Raw genomic sequence first — 21802 nt, forward strand, 5'->3', positions numbered from 1 at the left:
CTAAGCTGCCAACAAACTTTATTATTGTTTTGTAATGTTTGTTTAAAGGTAGTATAAAAACAGTAGGTGCTACTGTTATAGTCACACTGTCCTAAAAAATTATGCATTTCTCAGATATAAAATAGTACTGAAAGTTTGAAAGAAAATATTTTTGGGTCAGGCAGGTTTATAACAAACAAACAAACAATTATAAAACCACAGTTATAGAATGAAAAAAGACTACATGAATTATCAGCAAATTTCACCCCAAGGCATATAAAGTCCAAGTTATATAAAGTGTGAAGGACAAGGTTGTGCAGCTCTAGTCTGCTGCAGGAAGAAACCAGAAGGAAGCTGAGCAATGGGCACATCCACCCTGCTCTCCTTCCCTCTTTCCAGTTTATCCTTAGGATGGTCCCTTGCATTTACACAGCCCCACCCTTGGTATTTAGGAAACAACATGACTTCAGCTGGGAGAAGAACAGTTGTCTTGCACTTCCCTAAATCCTAAGTGTAGAACTTCAGAATCCACCATGAGACAGAAATTTCCTGTAACGAAAACATGTGCTGTCAAAGTCAGACAGAACTTTGTCCTAGCAGAGTTATTTATGTAATGATAGTGTGATTAAAAGGTGTTCTGTGCTGAAACTAAGATTAATAACAGCAAAAACTATTTATCTGATGTGCATTACAGTTCCACTAACCTATAAAGGCACATCAAATGCAGTAAATGTGATTAATAGATGTGTAATGCTGTTCTTAGCACATGCTTTCCTCTTTGTAACCATTAGTCATTAACTTCTAGCTGTTGCTGGTATATATTTCACCAGTTTATAAGCAGTACCTTCCATTCCAGTGTCATTGACTATTGAACAAAAAAGAAAAAGGGTTTGGTTGTAATAAGCAGAAGTGCTCTACCAAGTCAATAGGTATTGACTGGGGCTATAACAAATTCTCCTGTTCATTACAAATGAGAGCTTTTATCTGGTGCTACCAGCTAAGCAGATGTTAACTTTTAAATTATACTGTTTTCAAAATTGCTGTGTAATATGTACTGTACAGGATGAAAAAAATGTGAAACTAAACCTGCTCAAAAGTAGGTCTGAAACAGAGGTTTAATTCCCTTTTCTTATTGCTTCATTTCTCAATTGTCCTAACCACAGTCCCTAATCACAGAGAGCAGTAGGCAGAAGAGTTGCTGTAGCACAAGCTCTCTGTTACCAGAGAGTTCATTTCAAGGGCAATTTGCTGGGCCAAAGGCAGATACACCATAGCAGAGAATCTGGATCTGATCACTCACTTATATTACTGATCAGAAGTCACAGGGAAAACTTTATTCCTGTTAGGTTTCTTTTAGCAACACCATTCCTTGCATGGTTTGCCATAAAAGGGCTGCTCGTTGCCTTGCAAATTTATCATAGATGCTTAGGCACTTTATGAAAACATCCATAAATGTTAGTGTTTATGGATTTAATACAGTGATAATTTTTGGATCTCTTCTTGGGTGTTTCAGGGCATGCTCTGATCAGTTTTATGTCCTTGGCCAAGCTGCTGCTATTTCAATAAAAAGTATAGGAAAAATAACTTCTTTCTCCAGTACAAACATATGTGACCATCATTGTAAGCTGGGCTATGCAGAAAATGTCTCCACTTCTACATCCTGTTGAAGCCTGTGTTGCAGATTTCCTATTAAAAGTCTGTAAAATAAATTAAAGCAAACATCTGACAGCATAACTATATCTACAAAGACATGAAAAATGGTCTCTGACTATTGTAACTGTATTAGAGAAAATCCAGCCTGGAATCTATAGTTAGTTTAACCTGATGTTGTCTTACACAGCAGTTTAAAGCACAGCCTAATCAGTGCTATGTAATGCTGTGTCAATACGAAATATCAAGGTATGAGAGGGCTTTATTACATTTATAACTTGTTTGTTCCCCTTCCCCTCAAGCTTTACCCTAAATAACTTTCAGTTGTTAAAAATGATTTATGAGGAATTGTTTCTGTTTCCAAATTTTGACTGCTGGAGGATTTGCACCTGTCACACATACAGCAGTAATCTTTTTAAGGCGTTCATTTTCTTTACCACCAATATGTATATTGATAATCTTCAGAAGAATTTTCAGAAAAGTCCCCAAAGGAGGCTAAATGAAGGCAGCACCTACGCTTTTGTTTCTGTGTACACTCACATCCTCAAACACTGAGCTTGGGTTTGGAATGACGCTTCCAACTCCCTTATTGTCTCCTCACTGTTTTGATTTAGTGGCTTTCAAATTGTGAATGTGATTCCAGTTCTGAAATCTTTAGTCAGTCATCTAGTAGGTTGAATTCAAAGCTTTAATTGTTAAGTTTCTTTTTAAAATATTGTATATAACCTGTTCAGTGCAACACAAGCCCTAAAATCAGTGCACCTGACCTTGTCCACAAGGAATGCAAAGCATCGGCATGATCCTTTTTCACTACAATTTACTGTATGTAGCTCTTCATATCTGACCCCTTTTTCATTTTTCAAAAATGCAGGACATAATTAATTAATTTTTTTCAGCCAAGACATTGTGCTCTAGGCCTCTGAGCCCTTAGTGTAATGAATCTAATGTTGCCCTTTTCTCCAATCTGTTAACAGGTTGCAACTATTAAGTGGAGTTCAGAATTCCTTTGAGAAGGTGAAACGTTTTCCAGTACATGTGTTTGTTATACACATAATTTGGGTTTTATACAAAAGGATTGAGGAACATTTGTAGCAGTATTTGAAATATCCTTGCCTTGGTCAGGGGTGTTGAAATTGTACTCCCAGGAAGTGTGATTCTGCAAAGTTTAAATGCTGGCCTTTTAAGAGCCAAGTTGTGACTATCTGACACAGGCTAGACCATGATAGCTTAGAAAATATGATTATGATTATACACAAAAAGACAGGACCTGCATTACAGTATTTATCATGCAATTCTGAAAACTAAAACCTTTAGGACCAGCAGAAAACACATGATGTTAATAAATTCCACGTTAGCATTATAGAGTTGTTTATAACCCACAGTGTAACCTATTTCAAATCTTAATGTTTCCATCTGTCAGTAATCTCAGCACACCACCGAAACACCGAGAGCATCTCCAGGCACAGATGTGCTTGCTGGAGGCCAAAATGTCTTCAAATCCACTCCTTGAACCCATGTCAGGCACTTGCACCTCCCTTATGCAACACAGGAGGGTAGGAAGACATTATTCATCCACAGATATCTTCCATTCTGATTGTGGACAATCCACTGTGACACAAAACAGGGGTGACACTATCTGTGTGTCATATTAGCCAGTGGGCTTTACATAAAGCTGAATTTGTCTGATGAACCATATTGTAGTTATGCACATAATGACAGACAAAACAGCAGGATTTCAGTTGTATCACAAATTTTTCAGTAAGTGGAGCTGTAAATTTCAATTTGGCTCACTCCCTTTATTTTCCTTTGTGTCCTATTTCATGGATAAATATCACAACACATTACTGAATTCAATGTTGCTTTGGTGAGCAAATTAACACAAAACCTGCATTGTTAGCCAAGTTTAGGAGATCAATTTATTAAAATATTATCCAAAACACAGAGCTGAAATTTAGAGCTCTGCACATGATTGCTGTTAACACAACAAAACTCGGTATCTGTAGCCTTCTTGCCAAAAAGGTTACCCTTCATGACTGGTACTCAAAGAACATAATTAATGTTGATAGTACCGAGCTATTTTTACACATGCATGCATGTGTGTGAACATTTCAAATAGCACTGGCAAACTACCATGCATCCATTTGTTGAAGGGTGCTGGCAAAAATTAAGAATGCACAATGCTTGTTCTCCTGAATGACACATGCTTAGAAGAAATTGGCTTTTACACCTCAGGAAAAATTAAATTTGTCTTTCAGGCATTGCATTCTGAGAAATTTTTTCCACAAAAATCAAAGGGCCATTACTATTTCCTACAGTTCAGATCAGTCACATTTCTGTGTTCTGCTTTTCTCTTTTGCAGTTAGGAAACTATACATTATACCTGCCAATTCTACTGCAATATCTTTCACAGGATGATAAGCAGTGAAGAACAAGCATATTGTCAGACAGTAAAACAAGCCAACATCTTGTTAGCAGCAGCTTAATCTGCCCATGATACACTAACTTCTACAATTCTGCTTTTATAGGTTACATCTGAGAAACAGGATTTCACTTTCTTCAGGATCCTTTGCCTATAGATGTCTGTACTCAGACATGCAGGACCTGGCTTTCAAAGATACTTAGATGCTTTGATGGGAGATGTGGTTCTAGTAGAATAACGTATGACAAAAATTGTTCCTACTAACAGCCATAAAAAGATATATCCAGACTATTTTTTTTCTTTTCTTTTAAAGGAAATGCATAGTCATGAACTTCCATAATTAGAATCATTATTAACCACAAATGATTGCATTTCCATATGTCTACTGAATAAAATATGCAGTTTCTTCCTCCACCACGAAAGTAGAGAATATGGTACAAAAAGTTAAAGGGCAAGAGTGTGTAGGAGACATTTGAAGGGTTGGGGCTTTTTTAACAACTACAAACAGAAGATTCAGTGAATAACAGGGGGAGACCAGATTACACTCTGCTGACAGATTTGCTGCATGCCATGGCTGATCTGTTGCCTGTGAAGGAAGACCATATAAGCAATGATGAGAGAAATTATAAATGACAATGGCAATTGCAGCTGACAGTTAAAGGAGTGAGGGGGTTAAAGAGTGTGTATAAAGCAACCTATAAATCCCAATTCACAAGTTGTACTTGGTTGATTTATTTTGATAACTGTACATTTATTTCTTCTTCTGTATAGAGGCAAAAACACGCTAGTAAATATACATGTAATTGAGCACTGGTAAAGACCTGTTGCAACTTTGTTTTTGCTAAATCTTTGCTGGGAATGAGGTGTTCTCACGGAATTAATACCAAGACATGCTGAGTTTGAGAGTAATTGCTAATGATGGCTAAGAGGGGTTCTGCTGTGTTTTAGAGCCCAGTAAGGTCAGATTATATCAGAAGCATTATTTGGTAAACTTCAACCTAATTGTTAAATATTACAGTATGCTCAAAATTGAAGCATGGTTGTGTTCTTTTAAAAGGCAAATTTAATAAACTTTGCACCATTTTTCAACAATAAATCATTCTCTTGTAATTCACGGAATGTTCGGCATTGAGCTGTGAAGGATACTGAGAGGTCACCTGGTCCATCTTCCTGCCCCAAGGCACAATCAATTACATTTAAACTAGTCTGGATAGACTTGCCTATCCTATTCTCTGAAACCTTTCCTGGTGAAGATTCCATAGCCTCCCTGGGCAAAGCTGAGTTTAACTGTTCTCATACTTAACCTTCCTAGTGTTAAACTGAATTATTTTTCTTACTGCACCTTAAAGCCATTAACTATTTTCCTGTCTGTGGTGGAACAGTTTGTGTCTTTCCTCTTTGCAGCAATATTTTACATTTGCAGACCATTATAATGTCTTTACTGTCTTCAGTAAGTCAACCAGATTCTGTCAGGTTTTTCTTCATGGTGTATGTTTGCGTGACCTTTGGTCATTCTTAATGCTTTCCTTTGGACTCTTTCCAGTCAATTAATATCTTGTCTGAAGTATGGGTAAAGCATGGCTTTCAAGAGTGGATACAGCTGATGCTGAACCTTACCTTCCACTAACAAGCAGGAAATAACTGTTTTAAATGTAAACTTTGTTACTCATCTCTAAATACATGTGGTTTTCAATAGCAACCATAATTGGGTTTTATTTTGATTTATTATTACCCATGGATCCTCCTCTGTGATACAGCTGGCTGGCAGTCTTTCCTCCAGGATGTATTTGTCTGGTTCTTTGCTGCCATCTCAACTGACCTGCTTTGTCTTCCAGAATTTTGTTCTGTGTTTTCTCACACCTTTCCTTTGCATACCAAGGGATTTTGTTGTCCTTGTCAAATTTAGAAACACACTCTTAGTTCCAGCATTGCAGTCATTAAGGAGAAACCAGCACAGTGCCCAGAGTTCTGGACCATACTATTTGTATCCTTCCAGGCTGATGGGGAACCACTGAGGGCGGTTTCCCAGCTGTTATTACCCTGGCTGTACTGCAGTTTCACCGGAAATTTCCAGGGGAAATCTGAGGAAAGTGCTAAGGAAAAAGAATTAAATCACCAAGTACAATTTACAATATGAAAAATTATGTGATGTAATATAGTCAGGACTGACATCTCATTGCCTCAGACTAATTTACTTACTACATTTCTTTCTTCTGTGCTGCCATTAGTCTCTTCGTTTCTGGTTGTACTTGTTCTAAAAAGAATGAAAGAGTGGCACTAAAGCTACTGTAGGCTGCCATGATATAAGTTAAGACAAAGTCCCAGGAAGGCTATTACAGGTAGGGGAATGTATATCTATATTTTTGAGGATTAGAGTTGATTCTTAAAAAGAAGCTGAGATGTGTCTTGGTTAGGATAGAAGCCTTGTCATACCAAGTTTTACCTGTTTCATGATCATTTGAGTTAATATGTTATACTCAGACTGCATTTGTATGGGATAAATCTAGATTAGAGATTAGATATCAAAATATTAGAGATAATTCAATGTTTTTGTCCCATGGTAGATGCTGGGTGTAGGTCCATTCGTGATACCAAGGAACACAGATTCCCCTTGAGGTGACAAAGTGAAAGATGGGAGACCTAACCATGGTGACTGTTAAGTCCCCATTGTTTCTTTTTTTAGGAGAAACTGCTGTCATTTTTACCAGCTTAACTAAATTCAAACTTACATGAGTGTATCAAAATAATAACAACGTATCCCTGGTGCTTTTGATTTGCTGCAGTTATTCTCAGTGTATTATCTTAATCCTGCCTAAAGTTTGTTTGTGCATGAAGAGTTCTTTTTCTCCCTCACAGTGTTGTTTGTATTTGTCTGATGCTTTGGATAAGCCTTACATGTGTGAAACAGGGGTTATTGTGGGGATTTACATGTTTGTTTATCATAGAATCACAGAATCATTTAGGTTGGAAAAGACCTTTCAGATCATAAAATCCAAACGTATTTATGAAGTGTTTAGAAACCCAGGAGGCAAAATGCTATTGAACCCATAATCATTACAAGTAAAAAATTTAATAATGCTGAAATCTTATTACAGAAGAGTTGTCAAATTTAGTGAGTGTTATAAATAATATTAATCTTCTCTAGTCCATTGGATTTCAGGTTTCTGAGAATGGAAGTATGTATCTTGGTACTTCTGCAAAACCCAGAAATGCATGTTTTGTTAAAGTAAACAGGTACAAAATAGCAATTAGATTTTTATTGATAAGATCTCTAACTTTTAAAAACTAATGTAAAAGTCTGTGCCAATCCTGAAAATAGTGCACAATTATCTGTTGTTTCTCATTTAGGATATTCTGACAATCTTTATGGACCAACAGTATTGGTGTTACCACTTTCAACCATGTAATGATTCCAGGTTCTAGTTACCAGCTCTCTGAGTTACAGCCTTCACAAAATAAATAAGAGAATACAATGTGTAAACATACCTCAATTCACCTAAGATGCAAGGTTAAATAGACCAGCTTTTATGCTTGAAATTTAATTAACTGGATGAATGTTCAAGTCATAAAAACTGTTCCAGAAAAGCTGTGCCCCTTCTCTGGTTCACATTTCTTTAAATTTTACATTTGTTTGCAAGTGTGTGAATTAAGAAATGAAATGAGTAGGTTTTTCTTGTTCTATGTTGTTTAGGGCTACCAGTTCACTTTGCCAAATGTGTGATGAAACAGAACATTCCAGACCAACACCAGTAATTAGCTGAAAGGGCAGTGCTAGCAATACTCTGCAAGCTAATATGTAAGGACAAGTTATGGTACCTAAATGAGAGCAAAATCACCAATGTGATCAATCTCCTGTCACCCCAAAAATAGAGAGGCCACCAGTACCAGGAAAATGCAAGTTCCTCAGGTAATTATGGGAGTGATTTCCCAGATGTGGCACATGGTCTGTCATATAAAACTCTGCCTCAAAAATTTGTATTGTGATATTTATTACAACTTAAGGCCTCACTTAATGTCTAATGGAGGGCAGCAAGCCTCACATATCTTTATTCATATGAAGAAGAAGAATTGAAATACAGATTGGTAATTTTCTCATATACATTATCTGATGTTGTATTTTGTAGAAACGTGAGAGTTAGGTGTGAGAAAAATAAACCCCTTTGGTTATTTGGAACATCATCATCTTTCTAGTGCAAGGACTGCTATAAACAACTGTAGCTGTGATGCTTTGGATGGGACAGAAAGAGAGCAGAAGCTTCTCTTCATCTCAGACCTGACACATCCTCCTCACACAGGGAACAAAGCACATGAATGGAATATTGTTAGCTGGGACATGATTCACACATACAGATTCATCTTCCAGCATACAGAATAAAAACTGATGAAAATAACCATTTTCAGTGATTAGCCAGAAATCCTTGAAATCTGGAAGTGGAACAGTCATATTATGCAGTGAAAATCTGTTCAGACTTGTTTGAGTCATGGTCTGTTGAAAAGTAACGTGTATTTTCTGTGTTGTGCTCTGGAGAACAAGTGGGAACTTTAATGACATACATTTGTACCTGCCCACTTTGCTTCCTGATCTCACCCAGCATTGCAGCTCCAGCCAAGGCAGATAAATTATTTCTGCTCCCATCATTCTTCCATCACTGTCACCAACATCCACACAAAATAATGCCATCATTTAAAGAGAGTTTTCATCTCTTAAATTGTTTATTCAGAATCTATTAACTGAGCCCATCACTATCTTCTTCTCCAAATACCTTTTTTTACTTCCTCTCTACTGAGTCTTGCTGTATCCATTTAACTGACTATAATTATCTTTCTGATTCTTAATACATACATGGTTCAGGTTCCAGATAAGTAAACAACTTGGATGCAAAATGCTTGGGATCCTTTCCAGACTCCTGAAGTTTTGGTTGGAAAATCAGTTTGTAAAAAATACCGCTCCTTAAATTCTTCATTTCTTCACAGATAAACACAGTGCTTATAAATCAGGAGTAGATGATCAAGCTGTTAAGGGAGACACAACTGAAAGAAAGAAGCAATGTGGAAAAAAAAGTATATTTTTTTAAACACCTTAATAGATGATGTGAAGTTGCAGAGTATTCAGTTTAAATATATTCTTAATATAAGCACAAAACACTAACGACAATCCTGCAAACAGATTTTAAGAGGCAAATGTATTCAGTCAGACATTCCAGAATAGATTCGTGACTGCATGAATTGGTAAATATTGTCATTTTCTCTACTAAACTTTAACAAGGTAATTTCTGCTGAATGAAATTTGAAAGTAAATAAGTTTAGCTGATGATGACTTTATTTCAATATTTCATCTAGAGAAGCATAGTATAGAATTTTCATAATAGTAGAAATCTGAAACAAGCCATTGTACTGCTGCTAGAATTCACATAATTTATTTCCTTTCTTCCTGAAACAACAGAAACTTGTTAATATCTCCCTAGAATGACAATAATTTAGCCGCTTTGGAAATTAGTCTCCCCTCTTTCCCTCTTCTGCTTTTTTCCTCTCAACTGTTGTTGAGTACATTCTTCAGCATACAAATGTTGTTTTGCTGGTTTAGATAAGATTGGCAATTTGCTTCTAATTTTCAATGAATGCCTTTATAAGCATTGAAAAATGTGACTTCATAGACTTTCTAAACAATTACTGCCCAGCATCCATTTTGCCAGAATGACTGTTGCCAAAACTGCCACATGGAAGATGAGAGAGGTTTTACCACGTGGCATCCCCACTGAACACCAAGTGGTCTTTGAGCTTGAGAGAAAATCCTCTGAATACACTGATACCAACAAGGAGATAATTAACAAACACAGCTAATTGTCTTTGGTCAGTAGCATTTTCCAACATCAAGAGAGCAGAATTCCTCTCCATATTCCTCAGCCCATCAGAGAGATGCAGGAGCTGCCTACAGCCTGGCTTCTAACCTGGTTCATCAGATGTAGTCTGGGACACCCTCATTAGCAAAGAGGGTTTTTTACGTGACACACAGATTTGGAAGTGTAAACCAGCATGTAATGCACTTCTAATCAAAGAATTCACCCAAGGTCACAATTGTGGTAATGACAACGATCTTTCCACTTCTAACCTTGACATTGTTTGAGGGAGTCACTTCGTGTTTGTAACCAAACAGAAAATCAAAGATGTGTGCTTAATTTTATTGATACTGCTGAACTGTGAATTGTGAATGGTTGATATGTGAATAGAAAGGAATCCTCACCCACAATTTAGATTTTTTTAACAAAAAAATCCCTTTTTGTCAGTTGACTCTCTAGAACCTTAGCCCCAGGTGTTTTTCTTTACTGAAAACTGAAAACTCTTTTTCATTGATACTAATTGCTGTCTAAAAGTGGAGAGCTTTTATCTCCTACCCCTTGTTCATACTGTTACAGAATAGCAAGGCTAAAAGAGTAGATAATCTGAGCTTTCATTGCAGAACTCAGGCTGCATGAATACATTCTTCTTCAGATGTCACTCATGAAAAGCTCTTTCACTCATTAAATTAAAAGTTACGGCAATTTTTAAACATGAAGTACAAAATTAAAACTCAGTCTCTCTCTTTTTATGGAAATGCCATGAAAGTAGATACCTGAAAATTTAAAAGCCCCTGGAACTTCTTAACCACCCCATTTGTAAGACCCAGTCAATATTTCACATAGGAGGTTTCTGTCTTAAAGGATGAAGAATTCCATATGATAACAATACTTAGACTTTACTCCGCATTTTTCCTTCCAAAATCACAAAAAATGGGTGATCAAAAGATGACTGAAATGGAATTCATAATGTTAATTATTAATGGATTAATAATTCCCTAAAATCATGATGAATACAAAATGAATCACAAAGATTTTGGCTAATATTCCAGGCTTTGTTTTTCATGTATGCTATAATTAAAACTGTAATTTTAAAGTATTTTTTTCCCAACTAACTTGATAATCCATGCATGACAATGAAATCCAAATGTACATCATATAACGCTTGTAACAGTGTTCTGGGTATCATACAAAACTATAAATACATGAAGATTTCAGAGTTCTTGTTTAGCATTGTGCTAAAGCTATTTTCAGTCTAGCACTGACTAAAAAACACTTTTTTAGTAGACAGCTTAAGCATACTTTGGTTGTTTTATCCCATAGAAACACAGTATTTCCAATTACTATTCCATTAAGACTACGAAGATGATTCAACACAGCAGCTGTTATTGCTGTTAAAAGCCTTAATCATATTAATGTTGTCACACCAGTCTTCTCAGCAAACCAGGACTTCAGTGTGCGTTGACATTTAACACATCCCAAAATAAATGGCTATAGTGTTTGGAGAACTCTTTTCAAGCAATTCCCTCATTTTTTTTCCCCCCAAATCTCCTCTTTGTATAGAAGCAGTGAGGGGAAATTAAATTAGATGTTAATATTCTCCCCAGATATTCTGGAACTTACATCAGTTCCTCCTTAGGAATTGCAAGCTTCTCTCAGCATTTGCTTTTTGTCCCGGAGAAGTCGTAAGTAAAGCCAAAAGTTTTTATAATTGAGGGTGTCTAAAATAGTCTCATTCTATGTAAATATTCCTAACTCTGGATTTGTTACCATCTACCAGTCAAGGAATGAGAGAACTCCTGCACTTCAGGTTTGTAGGAAAGCACTGTCTTTCACAAGGATCTCAAGGTTAAACTCACCAGGACTGGAGACCTGAACAGCAGCTTTGCCCTGCTTATCTTTGCCCTGTTTATCTTCTCCATGTTCCCAGACAGACCCCATAAATTTAAATCTGGAGCAGAGATTAGGGAACCTGACACAGAAAAGCAGGCCTTTCAAAATGTTTTCACCAAGAACTAGGTTATAATGGTCTGCTCCTTCGAAATGAGGCCAAAACACGTGAATTATTTATTATTTCCAAACCAATACAATGAAGGAAATTCAGAGTTAAAATCAAGCTGAAGAGTAAACCCAAAAAGCATGAAAATAAATAATCCAGACACCTTAATTACTTACTGTGGTGTCATGCAAAGCATTGCTCAGCCAAAGGCAGGCAAACACCTGTGAGTTCTCAAAAGTTCTTTGAGGAATGACAGAACTATTTGTGACTGCACAGGTATGATGCCATTTACTCTGGTGGAATCTGGGGAAACCAAACTAGACCACCCTTTAAAAATTCCCTGCTGAACATGAGAGTATAAATTTCCTTCTGCACAGCATGATGCATTACATCCAGGTTTGGTTTTACCAGCTTAAGAACCCTAGATCAGAATGTAGCCTTCAAAAGTGAATTGTGAACACTTCAAAAGTGTTCATTGTGCTGTTTGCAAGGTAATGTGGATATTTTCATGTGATTCAGCTGGACTGGAGGGACTCCAGAGGTCCTTTCCAACATCAACCATTCTGTGTTCGGGGATTGCAACAGGGGTAAGCACAGTCATTTTTGTTAATTGTTATTATGCTCTAATATTTTATGATGTATATTGCAAAAATTGTTTAGTGATCTTCAAAATTAGATTTTCCTAAAACATATAAATTATGTGGGTAAAAATTTAGGCACACTAATCTGTCACCTTTGCTTGCATGTGTCAAAAAGCTCAAAAATAAAATAAAAACATATTCTAAATCTCCAGATTAGTTCATTCAAAATGGTTAAAATTAACTGTATAGATTCATGTTTCTTGAATGTACTGAAAACATGATCCAACAAATTCATAAGGGATAATTTTTAGCCCTGCTTCTGATCTTCTTTTTTTTTATTTCAAGACAAGCCTTTTGAATGCTTTAGAAATTGTACTCTAACTTCATAATGTCAAGGTTTTATAAAGCCATTCCTTGTAAAAACCTTCCATATGTTCCCTCTCCTTATAAAAACCCTCCGTATGTTCCCCCATAAAAGATTATGAACTAATGTGCAATTCCTGGTGGTCTAGGAAGGATAAATCAATAAAATCATGTGAGAGGAAAGTTGACTGGTTTTCAGCAGTTTCCATAATGGATATATTACAAATAATTTTAGAAAAAAATGCTCTAACCCTTCTTCTGGCTTCCCTGAGGAAACACTAGCAACAAAAAAACCCAGGCTTTATTTTAGAATGGAAAGTGCCTGTAACAGAAATCAGCCTTCTCCCAGACATTAAGTGATAAAATTGGATAATTCCTCTATGCAGAAGCAGGAAAACTCTTTCTGCATTCTGTCCTCCAGTATTTCATTACTAAACGTTCAGTCCCACCTGCACGAGAATGCAATGTAGGAGTGAAAACAGCCAGTTGCTTCCTGCCAAACAATGTAAAAGCTCATTATAGCCCATGACTCACTTCCCCAAAGCCTTTATCTGCAGAGTTCCTAAGAATTTTCTTTTAGTTGGATTTTACAATCTCTGCATGAAAAGCGTCAAGATAACAGACTACATAGGAAAAAATACCAGTGCATTTTTTTACATCAAACACAATATCTGTTTTTATTCTTTTCCCAACTCTAAACAAAATCTATGAGAAAAGAATGAAAGACTAAAGTTTTCTTTTTATAGTACTAGTAAAGAGATGGTACTAGTAAAATGAAATAACTGACAGTAATTTTGACCTCTCTAGAACTTCTCATTTCAGTTTATTAATTTAAGCAGCCAAAAGAGCTACTTTTGAATTTGAAGCTGTCAGATGCTGAAAAGTCCACAGCAGCTGAAATGGTCAGTTCCACCTGCAGAAAGTGTTGAATCAGTTCCAAGTGTAATAGATAAGAAAAAACAGCAATTACAAAGAACAGGGCTGAAGGGCAGTCTGCATCTTCAGGACGTTTTCTAAGAACCTACTGTAGCCATGTCATTAGACATAATGCAGAGACTCTAGAAACATTCTCCTTTTTAAAAGCAAATCTTCACAAGCTGCACTAAGATCTCATGGTACAATTTGATACAGTGGGGAAAAAAAAAAAAATTAGTTTGCTCCCAGGGAAGCTCAGGGACTGTGGCACAAACAGAACAAACTGATAGCCCGGCCTGTCTGTACCTGCACAACTTAGCAGCTTCAGATGCCATCCCAGTTAGTCCTGTAGGCCCAGAGACTGTCATGGCATCCAGTCAAGCTCTGCTGATGGTAGAGGGACAAAGAAGCCAGCAGCTGGTGAGGAGGACAGGGTGGCATGTAGACCTCTGAGAACAACCAGTGCTGTGCTGGCACTATATGGGTGCGAAACTCATGGGAATTGGTGAGAAGGTTCCTCAGTAGCAAAAATAATGGGTCATTTTAAGATTTCTTTGCTTACTCAGTCCCTGAGAGTTTTAAAGCACGAGTTGGTTGCTTTTAAATGCTTTTATTGTAGCCCACAAGGGCCCCTCCACCCTCTGTTCAAACATTCGCTCTAGTCCACTGTGTTCCCACCACTGTGTAGTACCAGGGGTGTTTGGTGCCATTCTCTCCATCCATCCATCCACCCACCCACCCGTCCATCTGTCCAAAGGCAGAACTCTCCCTCCACTGTAGATCCAGGACTCTCCAGTACAGCTCTGTCACCGGCCCAAGGCTGTGGGCTGTGCCTGTGGGGTGAGGGGACACAGCTGTTTCTCCTGGCTGGCCACGCTGTCACCATGCCGTGCTAATAAATGGGTGTGAGTTAATGGATGTGCTCTGGAGCTGAACTGAGTATATGGATTTCCTTTACCCAGCCATCTCTACTCCTGCCCTTCTGCTCACTGTGATAATATGCTACTAAAACCATGCCTGTTCAGGATGCTGTACCAGTGATTTCCCTATCAAATTCTAACAATTGGTGGGATGATATTCCCCTTGGAACAACAGCTGAAGGTGGAAGGCAGGCTAATTGATTCAGGACTCCCCCACTGCCTCTGAGCACAAGCACTTAGCTGTAATTATTGTGAAACAGAAGAATTTACACTGAGTTATAAATTGGTGTCACAGGACTCAGTAAATGGTGTACACTTCACGAAGTGTCAGCTATTCAGAGTATTACCACATATTTTTACAGTTTCAGTGCACTTTTCCAAGCAATATCTGTAACTAATGCAGTTTCCCACATTAAGGTGGCATTATGTTTATACATAATGTGTAACTATGGAGCAGGTTGGGGTTTTATCCTCAATATGTCCATGGCTGTAAACTGCTAAATTGGACCAGGGAAGTGATTCTTGCCCTGGACTCAGCACTGGTGAGGCCACCCCTGGAGTGCTGTGTCCAGCTCTGGGCCCCTCAGTTCAGGAAGGACATGGAGGGGCTGGAGCAGGTCCAGGGAAGGGCAACAAGGCTGGGGAAAGGACTGGAGCACAAGTCCTATGAGGAGAGGCTGAGGGAGCTCGGGCTGTTCAGCCTGGAGAGGAGGAGGCTCAGGGGAGACCTCCTCACTCTCTACAACTCCCTGACAGGAGGGGGGAGCCAGGTGGGGGTTGGTCCCTTCTCCCAGGAACCAGCAGTAAGACAAGAGGGCTCGGTCTTAAGCTGTGCCAGGGGAGGTTTAGGTTGGATATTAGGAAGAAATTCTTTCCAGAGAGGGTGATCAGCCATTGGAATGGGCTGCCCAGGGAAGTGGTGGAGTCATCATCCCTGGAGGTGTTGAAGGTGAGACTGGATGTGGCATCAGTGCCATGGTCTGGGAACCAAGGCAGGGTTGGATCAAGGTTTGGACTCGATGATCTTGGAGGTCTTTTCCAACCTGGTTGTTTCTATGATCCTATGAAATAACAACTGTATTTCAGGGCACTGAGGACTCATGGCTTAATATTCATTTCTCCTTTTCTCACTTTAGAACCGGTAAGACCTAACACTGAAAGGTCTTCTCATTAGTGTAAGAGCACCCACTGCAAAAATGAGTGTCAATTTTTGCACAAAACAACAGAACAAGTATAAAGCACTAATCTCTGTGTAATGTGCACTGACAGAATGGCATTTCTCAAGACAGATGGTTAACTAGGAGACCTCCAGTAGTCCCTTCTACCCTTAACCGTTCTGTGATTCTTTCAAAAGTTTCACAAATGTTTATGCAAACAAGTAAAAATTTGAGTAAGCTTTGAAACTACCATAAATGCCCAAATCTCTTATCAAGCCTCTGCCTTTCTGGTGGTGATTGATGTGGCTTAACAAGAATTAATTTTCTTCACCTGAAGTGGTAATCAACTTCCTCATATAAAGTCATATAATTGAGCGTCAAACCCTGCCCACATTATCCAGGTGATAAAACCAAAAGAATCCATCTGTCCATTCTGGGGCATATGATGTATTTTAATTTAGGACCATTAAGAAGGATGAACTTTCAACCTCTCATTTTTCTGCAGTTTTTTGTTGGTGGATACTGATCAGGGTTGAATGTTATCAACCTTGTCCTTTTCCCAAGCTGTTTGTGGACTTCTGGAAGAGACCAAATGAGGTCTTGTTCTTGTAACTCTGTGTTCTACTTAATCAGAGACATTTCTGAGGTGACAGGAGACTGTTTGGGTGGGATTCAGTTGCCTAAAATGACCCTAAGTGCCTACTCTTAGATACCCAACTGCTGCTTTTCCTCTCACTGCCACTTTCAAAGAGTGTAAATCATGTAGTCACATTAACTGTGAATGTCTCAGATTTTCTAGAGTCTCAAATGGCACAAAGCATTTATACCTAAGCAACTGAATCCTAACTTAAAAGTTTGAAAAACACTATTTATATGTATTCCTCTAGTTATTTGCTGCTTATAAAACCTCAATAATTTTAGGCCTCTAGCTCTAGTATTAACAGATTTAATTGCTTTAAAATTTGTTGTTCCTTGGTTTTATTTCTGAATATTTATAATAAGTGAAATAAATTTTGGGTTGTCTTCATTACTTCCTATGACAAAGTTACTTATTGTAAGACTGCTAGGAAGCTTGAGTTAATTTCAATTCAACAGCATTTAAATAAAGAAAAATGTCAATTCTGAAGCTCAAGCTGTTTGGGTTTTCTGAAGGTCTGTACATATGGCATGTGACTCGCAGTGGCTGTACTTTATGGTTGTTATAATTTATATTTTGAAACAGTGAAGCTGTTTTATATGGGAAGTCTTCGTATGTTCATTTTTTAGACTTTATGTTTTAAGATGCTGTTTAGTACCAAACATCTTGGAGTTAATGGAACAATTTTCCATTTTAAAATTGGATTTCTGTGTATTGCATTCTGTACTGTCTATCTATGATCACTTCTGCAAATATTTTAAAATTAAAGTAATGGAATTTAGAAACACGTTTACAAGAACGCCAAAGACTTTTCTGGAGTAGCCAGAGGGAAAACTTTTATGCCTTATCTTTAGCCACCAGATATAGAAGTACTTCATCTAGAACACTAATTAAATGAATTCTTTTTCCACATACTACCGCAAGTCTAATTAACAAATTTAAAGGAAAAGTGTATTGAGGAGAAACAATAGAACTCTAACTTGAAAATAAAAGTAAAAAATTCAAAGCTCTCTTAGGCTACTTTGAGTTCAGCAAATACATGTGTGTTTTGAGGGTAAATTTTCCTCACTCTTACTAGTTAAAAAAAAATCCCAGCGGTTGAGGACCACTTATTTTTCTCATTGTGTATAAAGATCAAGGTGTTTTCAGTCTCTTAGAAGAACAACTCTGGAATATCCACAAGATGATGAGATCAAACTTGCCCTTGCCTAAACTTTTGGATGGGTGCTTACAAGACGCACTTGCAAAAATACACAGATTATTCTGACTGTCAATTTAAATTTATTGCCAAGTGGGAAAATCTTGACTCTCTGCCTAAGATGTAGAGCTCTCATTTCAGATCCACCCTCGATGCTCATTCACTGAGCACTAACGTGAACCAGTTGAAATGATGTCTCCAGATCACTATTTATGCTGAAAGCTGGAACAGTGGATCAAATGCTAAAGACTCTTTGTGCTTTTAGGCAATGAGAAAAATACACAGTTAATTATACTGAAAGCATAAAATGTGTTAATCTTCCAGTGAGAGCAAAGCAGAAAGGGGCCATGTCTGTACTCCTGGTTTTTGCCTGTATCAATATATTGACAGGTGTTGGGAGATGTGACAGAAGCTCTGACTGATGTAGCTGCCCTAACACAAGGTAGCTGCAAATTCTGTTTCCCTTTTCCCCTTGTTTGACATGACTTTTGTCAAGTGGTGGCTTTAGAATACTAGTATAACTAACACAATAGCTTTGCTGGTACAAATTCACCTCTACTGGTCTGCCTTTGATTTATGCACACAACTGTCAAATGCCTCCATGGTAGAGTCATTTGGAATGCATTGTGAATATCCCATAGGTGTAATTTGCTGTTGAAATACCAAATTTTTCTGCTCCTCACAGAAGTGCTGGAATTCTCCATTTTCACAGTATGCAGAAAACCTTATTCTGGTTAAAGTCGTGTATTGTAAGATTTGGTTAAAAAGCAAACAAAGACTTTTAACTGCTTTTTATGAAATCTGTTCCAGTGAAACCACTGTTAACTGCAGAGTTTTGATTGTTCTTTCTTTAAACAGTCAACTTCTTTTGTCAGCCAAAGAACAAGTCATTTAATTAATGATCATTTTTATCTCTTTGAAAGGATCCTTTCCGACCATTGGGGTGAAGTCTCTTTCGAGATTCCTGAGGGCGGGATTTTTAAATAGCATCCTGGCCTCACATCCAGTGTCAGGAGGTGGATCTTTACCCCCCAGCATTTCCTCTGGTAGGTATTCCAGCCTATTCCCCCACATCGATTTTTTTCTTTCACCTTCTGCCCCATCTCTCCACACATCTTAGGGAAATAAAATTTGCTGTTGGTCAAACAGGGAGATTAAATGTCCCTTCCAATAAAAAGCCAGACCAAAAGGAAATGGAAGAAATTATTACTTTTTGGGAACTAGCCATTTTCCTGAATCAATGTGAAGGAGAAATTGTGAGGGAAACTAATCTGTAGTGAAGTGGCCAACCTAAATATTGGAAGAGCAGGCCTGGTACCCTCTAATCATACATTTCATGAAGCATGTCCATATGCACCAAAAAAAGATAACTTTAAAAATGCCACTGTAAAATCTCAGCATTTATGTGACTCTGTGACTCTTGCCTAAAAATTTACATTCCCTTGCTAAAAAACGGAAGCAAAACGAATTTGGAAAGGGATGACTCAATTGTGTGATAATACAACATTTGACTCCTTGGTAGGCTTTTGTAGTTTCAACTTCTATCTCCAACCACCTCATAATGGCACGAGGGAGCTCAGCTGGTTGGCATAAGGTTGAGTGTAGGCCAGGAATGATAACCTCATTCCAGGTAAACAGACTGCTGTCAGATACTGGCCTGAAACAGGATAGAAGGGCAGATTAGAGGCATCCATCCCAAGAAAGGATGTGTTATCCATTCTCTTCTGGAACCATTAAACACCATCTTCCATCAAAAGAATAAATACATGTATCTCAGTTATAGCTATAACTGGATCAGGGTTCAGTTCTGTTCCTTTCCAAACTATATATTTCTATGTAAAATGAATCTGTACATGGGCTAAGTGTCACACTTGTATCTTTTCAGGACACCTCACCTTTAATGTTACTTAAAATTTTTCTTAAAGAAGAAAACTCTGTTATGGTAAAAGTAGGGAGAAGATTGAAAAACTGCATAATGTTATTGACTTGCTATACAAAAGAAACAATTTTACTTCTCTATGCCCCATTTTATCTATTGCAGTAACTTTAGGCCTCACTAATACAAGATGACTATTTTCTTTTTTTTTTTTTTCAATTGCTATTATTTATTTGTTTACTTTCTTTCTTTGAATAGAAACTTCTCAGCAGCTTTGATGTCTTTTCTAATGACTGTTTGGATTTCTTTCATGGACAGCTTTCAAAACTCTTTCCATATTTGTTTCTCCATGGGATATCTCTGAGTGTTTAATGGCCCTTAGCTATTTGCAGGTATCTGTAACCATACATCAGTGTCAAAGAGGAAATACTGGATACCTCATAAAATTCTATGTTTTGAGCATAGTGTTGTGTAGAGCATCCCACTGATTCTATTAACTTAGAAATGGCCTAACTGCACTCATGAACTGGCTTCTCAACTACGTACCTATCTACAAGTTTATTTTATAAGGCTCTCAGAACTGTTGCTTTCTGAGTGCTTGCAAAGCTTTCTATCACATTTATTGAACTTAAATCAAAACTCTTACATGTGGTTTGTTTAGTAAAACTCATTCATAATGTCTTGCTGTTCAATGTCTTTTACTAATAATTTTGGTTCTGTCTTATGAAACACTGAAAACAGGAAAAAATAGAAATGCTACTACAGGATGTGTAACCTGTATCTAGCAAGCTAATGGAGATAAATGTTATTGTTTGATCATAACAACAACAAAAAAAGAAAACAAAAAACAAAACAAAAACCAAAAACAAAAACAAACAAAAAAAAACGAGCCAAGCAGCAACCCCATGGAAAGGGAGAGACTCTCACCTTCTGGAAAGTGAGGATTGTCACGTAGTTGAAAGCCGGTAAAGAACTGGGATAAATCCAATGGATGAGGTGTGTTTCTATGCATGGTGGGGGATTAGGCAGCATCAAACTCTGCAATGCAAGTCAGAAATTGTTCTTAACAGGTGTATCTTATCTGTAGTGTTGCTGTTTAACTCTTCTTTTTTACTTCATCATACTTGTATCTACATTAAGCACAATCTTAATTCTGAATTGCGTCTCTTGTATCAAAGATGACCAGAGGAAGATATTGGCATATTGTGATAACTCTCCAGACTGCTTCACCTGTGGGCAAAAAACATTCACTGCATTTTTTGAAAACAAAACCAAAAACCCAAACAAACAAACGAACAAAAACCCACACCAAAAACAAACAAACAAAGAAAAAAACCCCAAACCAACTCAAGTCTGCACAAGAGGGTACTGATGTGGGATGTAAGAGAGTCAGAATTGAATCTCTTACTGTGCGAAATTTGGTGGAAAATATGTGTTCATCACTGAATCCTTAATCACTTAAGTACAGAGAAAGAAAGGATGTATTCTTTGTTCCTTTGTGTTGAAAAACACTTCACTGAGCACCTGACCTCTTCTCTGGAACAGAGACATCCAAAGCAACAGTGCTCCAGGAAGGGATTTAAGCAGTGATATCTGTGTTAACATGGGTAAGAGAGATAGTTAAGGATCTCTCTCTAGGCCTTAAAGAGTCAAAGGGTTTGGCTCTTAAAACAGCAGCAGGCAGGCAAAATCAGCTGCCCGTCGCAGTGCTGATGCTGTCTCAGGCTGTCCCTCTCTCATTAAAAGTGAGAAGATGTGTTTGTGTGTCAGTTCTGGAGGGTAGCACACCAGAGTGCTGCCTTTGACGGTGCAATGACCCCACCCCCATTATCTGAGAGGAGGGGCTCATGTTGGACTGCAGGTTTCATAGCCTAGCAGGAGTACTTAACATTTAACAACTGCTGCATTACAACCTAATGGCATCAATGTGTAAGATTTCAGTTAATTTAACTACACGGGAGACTTAAAATGCCGGCATTATTCTGCTATTAGGGTCGTTGGGAACAAAGATAATGAGATGCTTTTTATTTACCAAAACTTTTAACTCAGGCTAAGACTGCCTTCCAAATACTCAGACAACTTATTCCTTACTAAAGACAAAATGCTTTTACATCTTTTTTTCTGCAAAATTCACCACAGAGGTTTCAAAGAAACACAGAACTACACTGGAAAGCTGATATAATTATCTTGAAAACAGCTTGGCAGGGCAATGCAGCTGTTGGTTTCATTTTTTCCCTTTCTCCTTCTTACTCAGTAGTTGAGAGGAGTGTATTT

The 21802-nt window shown here is 37.7% G+C and overlaps 1 protein-coding gene across 7 annotated transcripts in view; it reads left to right on the plus strand.

The window, feature by feature from the left end:
• Positions 1-21802, plus strand: part of EPHA6 (EPH receptor A6) — a 447233-nt gene that overhangs the window by 344278 nt on the left and 81153 nt on the right. For 5 of the 7 annotated variants that reach the window (XM_027666144.1, XM_027666149.1, XM_027666145.1 and 2 more), the window contains one exon: positions 18576-18698. The exons of the other annotated variants lie outside the window; for them this stretch is intronic. In XM_027666144.1, the coding sequence (XP_027521945.1) occupies positions 18576-18698 (123 nt within the window). The remainder of the gene's footprint in view (positions 1-18575; positions 18699-21802) is intronic. 7 annotated transcript variants of the gene reach the window in all.

The sequence above is a fragment of the Corapipo altera genome, unplaced genomic scaffold (assembly GCF_003945725.1).
Source record: "Corapipo altera isolate COAL_440 unplaced genomic scaffold, ASM394572v1 RXGC01000115.1, whole genome shotgun sequence".
Taxonomy (NCBI): Eukaryota; Metazoa; Chordata; class Aves; order Passeriformes; family Pipridae; genus Corapipo; species Corapipo altera.